At 40.4% G+C, this 14,928-nt stretch overlaps 1 protein-coding gene across 1 annotated transcript in view; it reads left to right on the top strand.

Moving 5' to 3' along the window:
• The window catches only part of LOC100607540 (S-adenosyl-L-methionine-dependent tRNA 4-demethylwyosine synthase TYW1), a 275,604-nt gene that overhangs the window by 140,740 nt on the left and 119,936 nt on the right, over window positions 1–14,928 (top strand). The window contains exon 13 of the mRNA XM_030795676.1: window positions 2,507–2,642. Coding sequence (XP_030651536.1) covers window positions 2,507–2,642 — 136 coding nt within the window. The remainder of the gene's footprint in view (window positions 1–2,506; window positions 2,643–14,928) is intronic.

Genomic DNA, 14,928 nt, shown 5'->3' with positions numbered 1-14,928 from the left:
AATTCCTTATTGGACTTCCTTGAGTGTAGCATCTCAGACATCTAGTACTGACCAGAATTCCTTATTGGTAGTGTCAGTGTCCAGGGCTTCCTATTTTGTAAATGATAGAGGTTTGTCAAAGGAGTATGGCCTTTGGAATGTACTGTTCATAATCTTAAGTAGTTATGGAAGCATAGTGAAAAGGTCAGGGCAGTTCTCATTTTGCATCAGGAAGCTTTTGACAAAGTCCTGTTATCAGATGATGATAGCCAGCAGTAATCATTAAGACAGTCATTTTTTTTTTTTTTAAATAAAAGTCCAGTTAAGGAAGCATAGCTTGTCTTTTATTAAAGAGGCACTCAGCAAAGGGGTGATGAGACAGAATGCTGTTATTATTGATGCTTTTGTTTTACATTTTCAGTAATTAATGTGCTTTGCTCAGTAGTGACACATTACCTGAACTTTGAAGGATCCCCTTAGTATATCGGTATTGCAGAGGCATTAAAGCAATGAGAGCCTGCCAGGATCTTAATCACCTCTGTCCTACATTTGGTCAGAGCCTCTCCACTTTTAACAGAAGTGAATAGAAGTCTAGACACTTGTGATTTTTCTATATATCACTAAGCCACATCATTGCAAGCATCTGTTTGGCCTATACTCCCTTAAAAATTCCGTCTGCTGAAATCAACAATATCTCCTAAAAAGTAGCTTTAATGTCTGCCTGTGTGGCTGGATAAAAAGAAAAACAGGATTCTTGCTCTTCAAGATCTTACACTCAAAGATTGATAAGGCTGCTACTGATACGTATATAAAGCACATAAACCATTTTAAAGTGGTGAGTTGTATGGCATGTGAATGATATTTTCATTTTTTAAAAATGCATGGACTTTGAAACAAAAAACGCATAAAACTTCTAGGTGGAAATGTGGAATAAATTGTGGAATCCTTATAGAAAAAGAATATTGGAAGAATTTGATCAGAAGATTATTAAGGGGGAATTTCTTTCTTCTAGTTCTAAATTTACTGAAGAGAATGAATTATGAGACCCATTTGAAGAGAGAAGGGGAGAGGCTTTAGAAAAAGTACAGTCTAGGCCAGGCACAGTGGCTCACGCCTATAATCCCAACACTTTGGGAGGCCAAGATGCGTGAATCACCTGAGGTCAGGAGTTCAAGACCAACCTGGCCAACATAGTGAAACCCCTTCTCTACTAAAAATACAAAAATTAGCCAGATGTGGCAGGGTACACCTGTAATCCCAGCTACTTAGGAGACTGAGGCAGGAGAATCACTTGAACCCGGAGACAGAGGTTGCAGTGAGCTGAGATTGCACCACTGTACTCTAGCCTGGGTGGCAGAGGGAGACTCCATCTCAAAAAAAAAAAAAAAAAAGAAAAGAAAAGGAAAGAAAAAGTATAGTCTAGGTTTAATGTATAACTCGCAAGAAATCTAGTAGGGTCGGGTGCAGTGACTCACGCCTCTAATTCTAACACTTTGGGAGGCTGAGGTGGGTGGATCGCTTGAGCCCAGGAGTTCCAGACCAGCCTAGGTAATGTAGTGGGACCCCTGTCTCTACAAAAAAAAATTAAAAATTAGCCGGGTGTGGTGGCACATGCATGTGGTCCCAGCTACTTGAGACACTGAGATAAGAGGGTCATTTGAGCCTGGGAGGTTGAGACTGCAGTGAGCTGTGATTGCACCACTGCACTCCAGCCTGGATGAGAATGAGATCCATTGGGCTGGGGGAAAAGACCTACTAGAAGAAGGACCTACTAGAAATCTAGTAGGTAGGAATGAAATTATGAAATGAGGCAGTGAATTTGAGAGAAGTGGAGAATGAGTGGTATTCATGGAAACTGATTGTAAAGGCAAGGAAAATAAGAATGCATTTTTTTCTTCTGGGTTGTGCTCCTGCGTAAGTATGAGGTTGCTACTGTTTTAGGTCTGCACTACTTAAAGTTCACCAAATAGGTCACTGTTTGCCCACCCAAGGCTTGACATGAAACCCAGTCCCACTTACGGAAGCATAGGTGTGACTCTATGTCCTTCGAATAAGGCCTGAGCTTTTGGGATTGTTTCTTGTTCCTTAGAAGACTTCCGTCAGTGATTGATGGAGGGAGGTGGCCCAGCAGCACAGACCCCATGTGGTTGGCAGAGTGTGTGGGTGGGGAAGTTAGATCAGAGAGCCCCTCTAATTGTGCTGGGCTGATGCTGTCAGATCTGAAGTTAGATCACATTTTGTTTATTTTCCATTCAAACTTAGTATTTGAAGAAGGACCAATTTTAAGTAATTCAATATTTTCAATGTATTAGGGATGGTTTCCAGTCATTTAAAAAATAACCAGAGGCCATCCCATTTTGTCACATGATTAAAATCATTAGTTCAGTCTTTTGGGGGAAGTGGAAGTCTTTAGACCCAGTGAAGTGTTTAATCCTCACGTCTATTACGGATTGCAAGTTTTATATCATGGAAAGCCTGATAGAGGAATAATTTTTCTTTCTTCTTTAAAAAAAAAAAAATTACTAAGGAACCTCGAGCCAGTTACTCAGCTGTATGTCAGTGTGGATGCCAGTACCAAAGACAGCCTGAAGAAAATCGACCGCCCACTCTTCAAGGATTTCTGGCAGAGATTCCTTGACAGTTTAAAAGCCTTGGCAGTCAAGGTAAGAATTATGACATCTTAAAAATAAATAAACAACCCTCAGGTGTGTACTGAAGTTAAGAAGAAAGAAAGATGGAAGAAAAGAACAGAGGTACTTTTTCCTCTTTTCTCTTTAAAATAAAAAAAGATGAAATATAACTTTCAACTTTTTAGAGATTTCCTTCCTTCTTCAAGGAATTTTGAACATTTTCTATTTGTTAAATAATTATTGAGTTCCTCCTAAGTTTGTAGCACAATGCTTTGTATGTATCATTTGCCTTTCATTCATTTAAGGAGAGAGGTATATATACTCCCAAAGTTAATTAATAACAATTGGTCCTGGAACCAATTCCCCATAGATACCCAACCTGGAATCTATGGAAGATTGGTTATAGGACTCCCCATGGGTACCAAAATCCACAGATGCTCAAGTTTATATAAAATGGCATAGGCCAAGCATGGTGGCTCATGCCTGCCTATAAACCCAGGACTTTGGGAGGGCGAGGCAGGTGGATCACTTGAGGTCAGGAGTTCAAGACCAGCCTGGCCAACATGGTCAGATCCCATCTCTACTAGAAATACCAAAAAATTAGCCAGTTGTGATGGCATGCACCTGTTATCCCAGCTATTTGGGAGGCTGAGGCAGGAGAATCGCTGGAACCTGGGAGGTGGAGGCTGCAGTGAGCCAAGATCGTGCTACTGCACTGCAGCCTGGGTGACAGAGTGAGACTCTGTCTCAAAAAATAAATAAATAAATAATAAAAATAAAATGGCATAGTATTTGCATATAACCTACACTTATCTTCCTGTATACTTTAAATCATCTCTGCATTACTTATAATATGTAGTACAATGTAAATGCCATGTAAGTAGTTGTTATGCTGCATTTTAAATATTTGTATGATTTTTAATTGTTTTTTTTATTTTTTATTATTATACTTTAGGTTTTAGGGTACATGTGCACAATGTGCAGGTTTGTTACATATGTATCCATGTGCCATGTTGTTTTGCTGCACCCATTAACTCGTCATTTAGCATTAGGTATATCTCCTAATGCTGTCCCTCCCCCCTCCCCCCACCCCACAACAGTCCCCGGAGTGTGATATTCCCCTTCCTGTGTCCATGAGTTCTCATTTTTCAATTCCCACCTATGAGTGAGAACATGCGGTGTTTGGTTTTTTGTCTTTGCGATAGTTTACTGAGAATGATGTTTTCCAGTTTCATCCATGTCCCTACAAAGGACATGAACTCATCATTTTTTATGGCTGCATAGTATTCCATGGTGTATATGTGCCACATTTTCTTAATCCAGTCTATCGTTGTTGGACATTTGAGTTGGTTCCAAGTCTTTGCTATTGTGAATAGTGCCGCATTAAACATACGTGTGCATGTGTCTTTATAGCAGCATGATTTATAGTCCTTTGGGTATATACCCAGTAATGGGATGGCTGGGTCAAATGGTATTTCTAGTTCTAGATCCCTGAGGAATTGCCACACTGACTTCCACAATGGTTGAACTAGTTTACAGTCCCACCAATAGTGTAAAAGTGTTCCTATTTCTCCACATCCTCTCCAGCACCTGTTGTTTCCTGACTTTTTAATGATGGCCATTCTAACTGGTGTGAGATGGTATCTCACTGTGGTTTTGATTTGCATTTCTCTGATGGCCAGTGATGATGAGCATTTTTTCATGTGTTTTTTGGCTGCATAAATGTCTTCTTTTGAGAAGTGTCTATTCATGTCCTTCGCCCACTTTTTGATGGGGTTGTTTGTTTTTTTCTTGTAAATTTGTTTGAGTTCATTGTAGATTCTGGATATTAGCCCTTTGTCAGATGAGTAGGTTGCAAAAATTTTCTCCCATTCTGTAGGTTGCCTGTTCACTCTGATGGTAGTTTCTTTTGCTGTGCAGAAGCTCTTTAGTTTAATGAGATCCCATTTGTCAATTTTGGCTTTTGTTGCCATTGCTTTTGGTGTTTTAGACATGAAGTCCTTGCCCACACCTATGTCCTGAATGGTATTGCCTAGGCTTTCTTGTAGGATTTTAATGGTTTCAGGTCTAACATTTAAGTCTTTAATCCATCTTGAATTAATTTTTGTATAAGGTGTAAGGAAGGGATCCAGTTTCAGCTTTCTACATATGGCTAGCCAGTTTTCCCAGCACCATTTATTAAATAGGGAATCCTTTCCCCATTTCTTGTTTTTGTCAGGTTTGTCAAAGATCAGATAGTTGTAGATATGCGGCATCATTTCTGAGGGCTCTGTTCTGTTCCATTGATCTATGTCTCTGTTGTGGTACCAGTACCATGCTGTTTTGGTTACTGTAGCCTTGTAGTATAGTTTGAAGTCAGGTAGCGTGATACCTCCAGCTTTGTTCTTTTGGCTTAGGATTGACTTGGCAATGCAGACTCTTTTTTGGTTCCATATGAATTTTAAAGTAGTTTTTTCCAATTCTGTGAAGAAAGTCATTGGTAGCTTGATGGGGATGGCATTGAATCTATAAATTACCTTGGGCAGTATAGCCATTTTCACGATATTGATTCTTCCAACCCATGAGCATGGAATGTTCTTCCATTTGTTTGTATCCTCTTTTATTTCATTGAGCAGTGGTTTGTAGTTCTCCTTGAAGAGGTCCTTATTTTTTTCAAATATTTTTCATCCATGGTTGCTTGAATGTGTGGAAATGGAGCCCATAGATATGGAGGGCAGACTGTACATAACCACCTTAAAAGAGGCGTCTGCAGGCCGGGTGTGGTAGCTCACACCTGTAATCCCAACACTTTGAGAGGCCAAGGTGGGCAGATTGCTTGAGGTCAGGAGTTCAAGACCAGCCTGGGCAACGTGGCAAAACCCCGTCTCTACCAAAAAACAAAATACAAAAATTACCTGTGGTCCCAGCTACTCAGGAGGCTAAGGTGGGAGAATCACTTGAGCCTGGGAGGCAGAGGTTGTAGTGAGCCGAGATTGCGCCACTGCACTCCAGCGTGGGTGACAGTGAGACCCCTATCTAAAAAAAAAAAAAAAAAAAAAAAGGTGTCTGCAAATAGTATACATTTAAATATGAAGTTAATTTTCCTGAATTTCTAGAACCAAATTTCCTAAGCCATCAATAGCGTCAGAATGTTCACATTGAATGTCTTTTTCTGCAAACATTTGGCCTTTCTTGTGTTTTCATATGGCATACTTACCTTCCTTTTCTTTTTCACCTAAAGTAACCATCTGGTTCTGCTTTTCCATTAATCCTCCTTCCTTCCTTCCTTGCTTCGTTTCTGTCACTTTTCTAAGTGTTCTTTGTGCTTTCTTGACATCTGACTGATAATGAGAATCACCCCAGGAGCTTAAAAAAATGACAGTTTCCTGGTCCTCATGGCATCTGAGATCTGCTTGTTAGACATCGCAGGTGTCATTTGGTATGCAGCCAGATATGGGAGTCACTGTCCCAGAAAACTTGTCTTTCTCTCCTGCGTCCAGCGCTTACTTTGACATTCCTAACCCATCACTGTCCGGCCTCGATGTACATTTCCTGACTCATCTTTCACCGTATTCCCCAGGAGGGCCATGCTTCCCTGCTTACATTGCCATTTCTGCACGTGTGCCCACCACCTTCTCCCTTCTGAGTCTTCGATTACTGTCTCCCCAGATTTTGGAAGGAATGTTCTTTCTTTCCATTCTTTGACTTGTAGAAATTCTGTGCACCTCCTAGACCCAGTTTTGTGATTACCTCTACTGCAAACTCTTTTCTGATTACAATTAGCTGCCCCTTTTTCCCTTCCTAAGTTTTATATCTATTAAAAAACACTGTTTTTCTTCTGTTTTATCTTAGCTGCTCTCTCCTGAGCTGGATTCCTTACTTATGTCTGAATTCAGCACAATGTCTAGCATAGTACACTTTAAGGTATTTGATAAATGCTTCTATTTTTTTCTTGGAGACTGGGTCTTGCTCTGTCACCAAAGCTGGAACAGTGGCACCATCATAGCTCACTGCAGCCTCCAACTCCTGGGCCCAAACGATCCTCCTGCCTCAGCCTCCCAAGTACTGGGACCACAGGCACATACTGCCATGCCTAGTTAATTTTTTGATTTTTTTTTTTGTAGAGACAGTCTCAAACTCCTGGCCTCAGGCAATCTTCCTGCCTTGTAAGTGTTGGGATTATAGGCATGAGCCACTGCTCCAGGCCTGATAAATGTTTCTTTTTTTCTTTCTTTCTTCTTCTTCTTTTTTTTTTTTTTTGAGTCTCTTTCTGTTGCCTAGGCTGATGTGCGGTGGCGTGATCTTGGCTCACTGCAACCTCTGCCTCCCGGGTTCAAGCAATTCTCATGCCTCAGCCTCCCCAGTAACTAGAATTACAGGTGCGTACCACCATGCCTGGCTAATTTTTGTATTTTTAGTAGAGATGGGGTTTCACCATGTTGGCCAGGCTGGTCTCAAACTCCTGACCTCAAGTGATCCTCCTGCCTCAACCTCCCAAAGTGCTGGGATTACAGGTGTGAGCCACTGCACCCAGCCTGTTTCTTAAAAGAATGAATGGGTGGAAACTCAGCAGAGATTTGTAAAGTACCATATGTGTTTTACCAGTTGTCTAGCTGATTAAATCTTTGTGGGTTTCTTTTGCTGTTTTATGCCCGAGAAGTTAAATCCATGCCTTCTTTGGTTGTTAATACTGATGTTATTTAAGAAATGCAAAAAGGCCTTATTTTAGTTTCTAAGTGGTCTTGGATTTACATAGCATAAAAAATTAGAATGGATTTAAATGGGAGTAAATAGCAGGAGCTGGCAAAGTCAGGCCCATCTGACATTGTTATCTAGGCTGTGTTCTTTGAGTATGGAAGATGACAATAGCTTAATAGTTTACTTCCTGTCTTTGGTCAAAATGTTCCAAAAACTGAATTCTTACTTTGAAGTCACTAGCCTTTCGGTGATTAATTCAATTGTAATTACTCTGGGTTTGCTCATGACAGTAATGCAGTAACTTAAAGTTAGAAAATAATTTCAACCCAGGAGCGTCTTAAATAGAAGTCATTATTGTCTCTATGTAATTCTTGTTGGAATGTTTCTTTGGGCAATTTAAACTGCCCACACATTAGGGCAATGGCTTTCTGAGCATTTGTAGCATTTAGAGTTGTTGTTTCTTGTTCTTGGCATTGTTTTTGTTGCCTTGTAAGAGAAGATCTGTGGCAGGATGCTGCTCTTAAAAATTTTCCTTTAAATTGACTGAAGCTATTATTTCCTTCTGAATGTCTAATCTTATAAGACATAGTAGATGCTATTAAGAAAGATTTGTTTTACAGTTGTTTAGCACTTAAAACATATATTTTGTAGTTGTATGTATTAGCTAGGGTCAAACATATAAAAACTCAAATGCTGGCTGGGCGTGGTGGCTCACACCTGTATTCCCAGCACTTTGGGAGGCTAAGGCGGGCAGATCACTTGAGGTCAGGAGTTCAAGACCAGCCCGGTCAATATAGTGAAACCCCGTCTCTACTACAAATACAAAAAACAATTAGGCAGGAGTGGTGGCAGGTACCTGTAATCCCAGCTACTCGGGAGGCTGAGGCAGGAGAATTGCTTCAATCCTGGAGGCGGAGGTTGTAGTGAGCCGAGATCGCACCATTGCACTCCAGCCTGGTCAACAAGAGTGAGACTCTGTCTCAAAATAAATATATTACAATAAAAAATAAAAACAAATGATACCATATTACTATAAATAAGAGTGTTATTTCAGATATTTTAATTAGAACATCCATACTGTTATCTTCTGTTATTTGATTAGACTTTTACTATGCCTGAGCAAGGAAAGGCATTTGAAGAGAATTTCTTAAACTTTATAAACAAAAAATTGTGATTTGTCCCAAGACTTTCAGTCTATTTCTGATCCAGTACTACCCAAAGTAGAAGGTAGCATATTTTGTTTTTAACTCTTGGCAAGTACAATGTTTACATTTCCAGATCTTTATCCTTTGTCAAAATGTTCCTTTTCAATACGAGGAGAGAAATATATTGGTACTTGAGTATGTGGGCTAAAAACCAATTCCATCAAGATTCCAGAGTAAAAAATGTGTTAGCTTCAATTTCCGTCCGCGATAGCTACTTGTCAAACAATCCTTTTTTTAAAAAAAGAGAAATATATCTTATACAAGAAAACACTGCCAGCTTTTAGCAGTAAACTTTTATCAGCAACGTGACCAGATGTGTTTCTGCTGAACTATGATTATGCCAAGGTCAAGATCTAGTAGTAAACTGAACTATTTAATTCTTTTCTCTGTTTAAGTAATAGCATTAACATTCTTGAAACCTCATATTTAAAAAAGAAAAATGACCAACATAATTTCTTGCATTACACGTTAACAATGACCATTGGCCCTCTCTCTACAGATGTTAGGATACTCTGACCTGACATCATTATTTGAATAATGGTTGTTCCATTGTTACGAAGGGCTTATTGTACGTTAATGAGATAGCCCTCTATCTAATATTTAAATAAACCAATTTATGTATGTGGCCCACAATTTGCAAATTAAAAAACAAACATTTCACATTTAACCTTATATCAGGTTATAAAAATATTATGTGCTGCTTATGGAAATTTGGGGGAAGTAAAGAGAAATATAAAGAAGCAAGGAAAGAAATTACCTATAATTCCAGGACCTTAACACAGTAATTAACATTTGAAGTACTTCTACCTAATCCACTGGGGGAGGGCATGCTTTTTTGCAAATTTAATTCTATCTTATATGTTACTTTTGTTTTTGTTTAACATCATGTCATAAGTATTTTTCCTTGTCATTACACTTCTCTGTGATTGTCATGTTAAAGACGGTGTAGTCATTCATCCTGCTCAGTTTCCTGCTTGTTGGCCAGTAGTAGGGAGCAGCAGGAGTGTGTGATGTCCCGGCATCCTTCTTCCCATCCTAGGGGCCTGACAGTCACATTTTCTGTCCATAGTACACTGAGGACAAAGTCTCAGCTACTCCCGAGTTGCAGCATGCACATTTTGTCACTTTTGAACATTTTGAAAATTGAATGCAGCCAGAGATGACATGTTACATTTAATTGCTGGCATTGAGACTTTCACAAAGGAGAAGCATAAGATAATGGTACATTAAATCATGGCATGGCCTTTATCCTAGAGTTTCTTGTAGTCAATGAAATATATCTTCTTCTTTCCTTTCCTTTAGGATGAGCTCGTCTCCCTTTCATGGTTCTGACAAGTTTCCCTTCTTATTGACCTATTTTGTTTATTTCCACCTCTCATCATCGGTGCCAAAGTCTATTCTTGAGCCTTAACCCATCTGGCTAATCTGGATATCTGTTTCCTACCACTTTTTTGAAGGCTTTAACTTTCATGTAAACCGTGGGACCCCTATCCACAGGCATAGATCCCCCAGGGCTGATTCCATTCAGCCTGGATTTAATGCCATTTTACCCTGCTCTGCTTAGCTAAAATGTTATCCTGCTTTCAGCCACTTCAGAAATCAGACAAGACTGCTGTGCTTGATTTGTGCAAATGTGTTGTCTAAAGCCAGTGTCTGCAAGCTGGCTAACTCCTTAGTAAACTGCTTCCCTCCAGACCTTTTACCTAATATTGTTGTAGAGAAATGTAAGTGTATTGCATCTTAGGTTCGTGTTGAGGCATCAGGTAATGTCTAGTGGATAATAGCTTCTATGGGTTTGGAGACTCAGGAGAACATTGGGGAAGGAATACCGGGTGTAGATCTGAAAGTCATCTCTTTAGCAACAGATTATAGTTAAAGGCAAGTAAGCAGATGGGATGACCCAAGAAGTGCCTAAAGAAGGCAAAGAGGGAGCCTGTGGGAACAAAAGTGTTGAAGCTTTCAACGTGAAGCACATAGAGAGTGAGTCTGGGAAGAATTTGATAAAGATATTGGTTCAATTCCATGCAACTCAAGGAAACAGTGAGTTTCCAGAAAGATTACGAAGTAAAGGTAAGACAAAAAAGAAAATAGCTTTACCAGTTGGTCTTTAATTACTGTGTCAAAAAGAAAGTATGGTGCAGTGTTTTGTGTGGAAGCCATTGTATAGAGGGATGAATGGGAAAGATGGAAATGGGGAGAGTAAATAATAGATCTGAACGTAATGAATACTGACCTTTTGAACCAAGAATAATTCTTTTGGCCTCCCAAAGTGCTGGGATTATAGGCTTGACCCACCGTGCCCGGCGTCCTTATAATAACAAAATAATCCTGATTCTTCCCTCCTGTCCTTGTATCATAGCCATCACTCATTTTACTTATACATAGACATGCATAATCAATATATTGTTGCTATCTTATTATTTTGGCCAAATTGCTATCTGTTAGATGAATTAAGAATAAGAAAAAAATAAACATTTTTATTTTACTCCTTCTCTGATGTTCTTCCTTTCTTTTCTTAGATCCGAGTTTCTGACCTATATCATTTTCCTTTTCTCTGAAGAACTTCTTTTAACATTTCTTTCAAGGAAGATCTACTGGCAACAAATTCCCCCAGTTTCTGGTTGTCTGAAAAAGTATTTCTCCCTCAGTGTTGAAGGACATCTTCATAGGGTGCACATTCTAGGTGGTGATTTATTCTTTCAGTACTTAAATATTTCACCCTGCCGTCTCCTTGCTTGCATGGTTTCTGGGTAGAAGTTGAAATCATTCTTTCCTTTTCTATAAGTAAGGCTTTTTTCCCTCTGTCTTCTTTCTGGATTTTGTTAAATATTTGATTTTCGATGGTTTGAAACTTACATGCTTCTCTATAGTTTTTCTGGCATTTATCCTACTTGGTGTTCTGGGAGCCGCCTGACTGTGGTTTGGGGCCTGACATTAACATGGGGAGATCCTGAGTCATTATTCGTTCAAATATTACTTTTGTTCTTTTCTCTCTTTCTTTTCCTTCTGGTATTCCTGTTACACATACATTACACCCTTTGTAGTTATCCCACAGCTCCTGAATATTCCATTCTGGTTTATTTCAGTCTTTTTTCATTTTGCTTTTCAGTTTTAGAGGTTTCTGTTGAGAATCCTTAAACTCAGAGATTCCTTCCTCAGCCATGTCCAGTCTCAAGGCCATTCTTCATTTCCAAAGTTAGAGTGTTTTAGAGCCCCGGCATTTCGGTTTGGTTCTTTCTTAGGATTTCCATCTCTGTTTACATTGTCTATCTGTTCTTGTGTGCTGTGTCCTTTATCCACTGGAGCCCTTTGCATCTGGTCGGGTTATCCCAACATCCCTGCTGTGTCAGAGCCTGGTTTGGATGCTTGTGCTGTCTCTTTAAACTTTGCTTTTTGCCTTTTAGTGTGCCTTGTAACTTCTTGTTACTGAACGTGATATGCTGGATAAAAGGAACTGCTCTCACTAGACCTTTAATAATGTGATGGTATGGTATATGGGGAGGGGAAGCATTCTGTAGTCTTATGATTAGGTCTCAGTGTTTTTTTTTTTTTTTTTTTGAGATGGAGTCTTGCTCTGTCACTCAGGCTGGAGTGCAGTGGCACGATCTCGGCTCACTGCAACTTCTGCCTCCCAGGTTCAAGCAATTCTCCTGCCTCAGCCTTCCAAGTAGCTGGGATTACAGGCACCCGCCACCACGCTCCACTAATTTTTGTATTTTTAGTAGAGACGAGGTTTCACCATGTTGGGCAGGCTAGTCTTGAACTCCTAACCTCAAATGATCCACCTGCCTTGGCCTCCCAAAGTGCTGGGATTACAGGCGTGAGCCACCGCGCCCAGTCTAGGTCTCAGTCTTTGAGTGAGGCTGTACCCCTGGACTGTGAACTTCACAAATACTTCTCAGTTTTTTCTTCCCCCTTAGACAGGACTGGTTGGCTAGAGTGTGCTGCAGTTGGCTATTTCCATTTTCTTACATGGAAGGCCGGTGCTGGCTGGAGTTGGGTATTTCTCTTCCACTTGGTTAGTTAGGCTCTGATAAAACCAAGCAAGTTAGGTTCTGGTTAAATCATTTCTCCTGAGAGCAGACCTTGTTATCAACAGAATGCTCTGACACATGTCAAATGGTTCCTGTTTCCCTCCCCTTACCGGAAGCACAAGGGATTTCCCCCTGTATATTCACTGTGAGAATCTGGCAGAGCTCCAGTAGGTAAAACTCACAAAAGTGTAGGGCCCCTAATGACTGGGTCTGTCTGGAATTTTTATGTGTCAGACTTGTCCACACTGAGCCTCCAGCACTTTGTCAATTACAGTTCAGTTTCCCTGTGTTGGCGCTGGTCTCTGTGGAGGTTTCTGCTCCTGTTAAGTTGTGATTCTCTGTGCCTGCCTGTTTTTCCCTCCAATTATGGGGACAGCAGGTTTGCCCTGTGACCTCACTTCTCTGATGGATCTAGGAACAGTTGTTGAGTTTTCAATTTGTTCAGCTTTTTACTTGTTAAGGCACAGTGATGACTTCCGAGCAACTTTCTTGCTGCATTGGAAACTAGAAGGCTCGTGGGGGTTAATTTTAAGTTTTAAAATCTGATAGTGTAAGTCCCACAGCTTTTTTCTTTAAGACCTAGTAATTTTTGTCTTTGTAAATTCTCCTTTTAGTGTCATGCTTAGACCCTTAGGATATAAAAATATTTATGTATATTTTCTGGTTCTTTCCTAGCCCAGTTGTTTAAATCTCAACTCTTTAATGCAGTTGGGATATAACTTAGCATTCATTTTTATGTAGTTCCCAAGTACTATTTATTGAATGAACCATCTTTAAAGTACAGATTTGATAAGCTATCATTACTACATATTGAAACTTGATATATGTGCTGTTCCATTCCCAGAAGGTGCTCTGTGTGTTGATCTCTCCTTTTTTTTTTGTTAACAGAGTGTCATATCTTTCTATAGAAGTAATTATAGGCCGTGTGTGGTGGCTCATGCCTCTAATCCCAGCACTTTGGGAGGCTGAGGCGGGTGGATCACCTGAGGTCTGGAGTTCGAGACCAGCCTGGCCAACACAGTGAAACCCCATCTCTACTACAAATACAAAAATCAGGTGGGTGTGGTGGCGCATACCTGTAGTCCCAGCTACTCGGGAGGCTGAGGCAGGAGAATCACCTGAACCCGGGAGGCGGAGTTTGCAGTGAGCCGAGATTGCGTCACTGCACTTCAGCTTGGGAGACAGAGAGAGACTCCATCTCAAAAAACAAACAGACGGCCGGGCGCAGTGGCTCACATCTGTAATCCCAGCACTTTGGGAGACTGAGGTGGGCAGATCACGAGTTCAGGAGGTCGAGACCATACAAAAAATTAGCTGAGCGTAGTGGCGGGTCCCAGGTACTCGGGAGGCTGAGGCAGGAGAATGACGTGAACCTGGGAGGTGGAGCTTGCAGTGAGTGGAGATCATGCCCCTGCACTCCTCCTGGGCGACAGAGTGAGACTATCTCAAAAAAAAAACAAACACAAAATAAAAAAAAGAAGTAAATATAATACTCCAACACTGTTCTTACTGTCTGGATAATATTTTTTTATATGGATTTAACAAATAGCCTCACAAGTCTTGTCTTTGGCAGCCTTCCCTAACTCCTTCCCGCCCCTCCCACAGTCTGCATTTGGCACTTCTGGGTGAAGGGTACTTGTGCTTTCTTTTACCACCCAGGAAAGCAGGGGTTGGTGTGACTGCTTATTTAATTGTCCTTGCTCTGAATTGAAAGGTCCCCTAGGGAAGGCAAAATGTGTGTTATGCCTTTTTGTTCACTGTGGTATTCAAAGCCCTTAACATGGTGACTGACACATGATTGCCACATAAATATTTGATCAATGAGCAAATTGCATTTATCCGGTCTCCTCTTGGTGTATATTCTGTTATTTCCCAACAACCTGCTTGGTTTAGTAATTGAAAGCCTGGGTCTCTGAAACAAGGCTACCAAGGTTTGGATACTGGCTCTGCCACCTGTTGTGTGTGTAATTTTGGGCAAGGGACTCACTTTTCTCACCTGTGAAATGGGGTAAATAACAGTGCCTACCTTATAGGGTCTAGACAAAAACACCTAGAAACATTATAGGACGTAATTTTGTTTGAATTTTACAAAATGATGCCCTCTATTATCATTTTTGTGTATATGATTAAATATTTTATACATATGAAAAGATACAGTGAATAAGATAGTAAGTACCACTATAACTATAGTCTAGCTTAAGAAATAAATATTACAAATTCATTTGCAGTCTCTGTGGACCTCATTTCTTTTTTTTTTTTTTTTTTTTTTTTTTTGAGACGGAGTCTCGCTCTGTCGCCCAGGCTGGAGTGCAGTGGCGCAATCTCGGCTCACTGCAAGCTCCGCCTCCCGGGTTCACGCCATTCTCCTGCCTCAGCCTCTCCGAGTAGCTGGGACTATCATAC

This window comes from Nomascus leucogenys, chromosome 17 (genome assembly GCF_006542625.1).
Source record: "Nomascus leucogenys isolate Asia chromosome 17, Asia_NLE_v1, whole genome shotgun sequence".
NCBI classification, from domain to species: Eukaryota; Metazoa; Chordata; class Mammalia; order Primates; family Hylobatidae; genus Nomascus; species Nomascus leucogenys.
The sequence above is the reverse complement of the archived record's forward strand: the minus strand, read 5'-3'. Positions and strand labels throughout refer to the sequence as shown.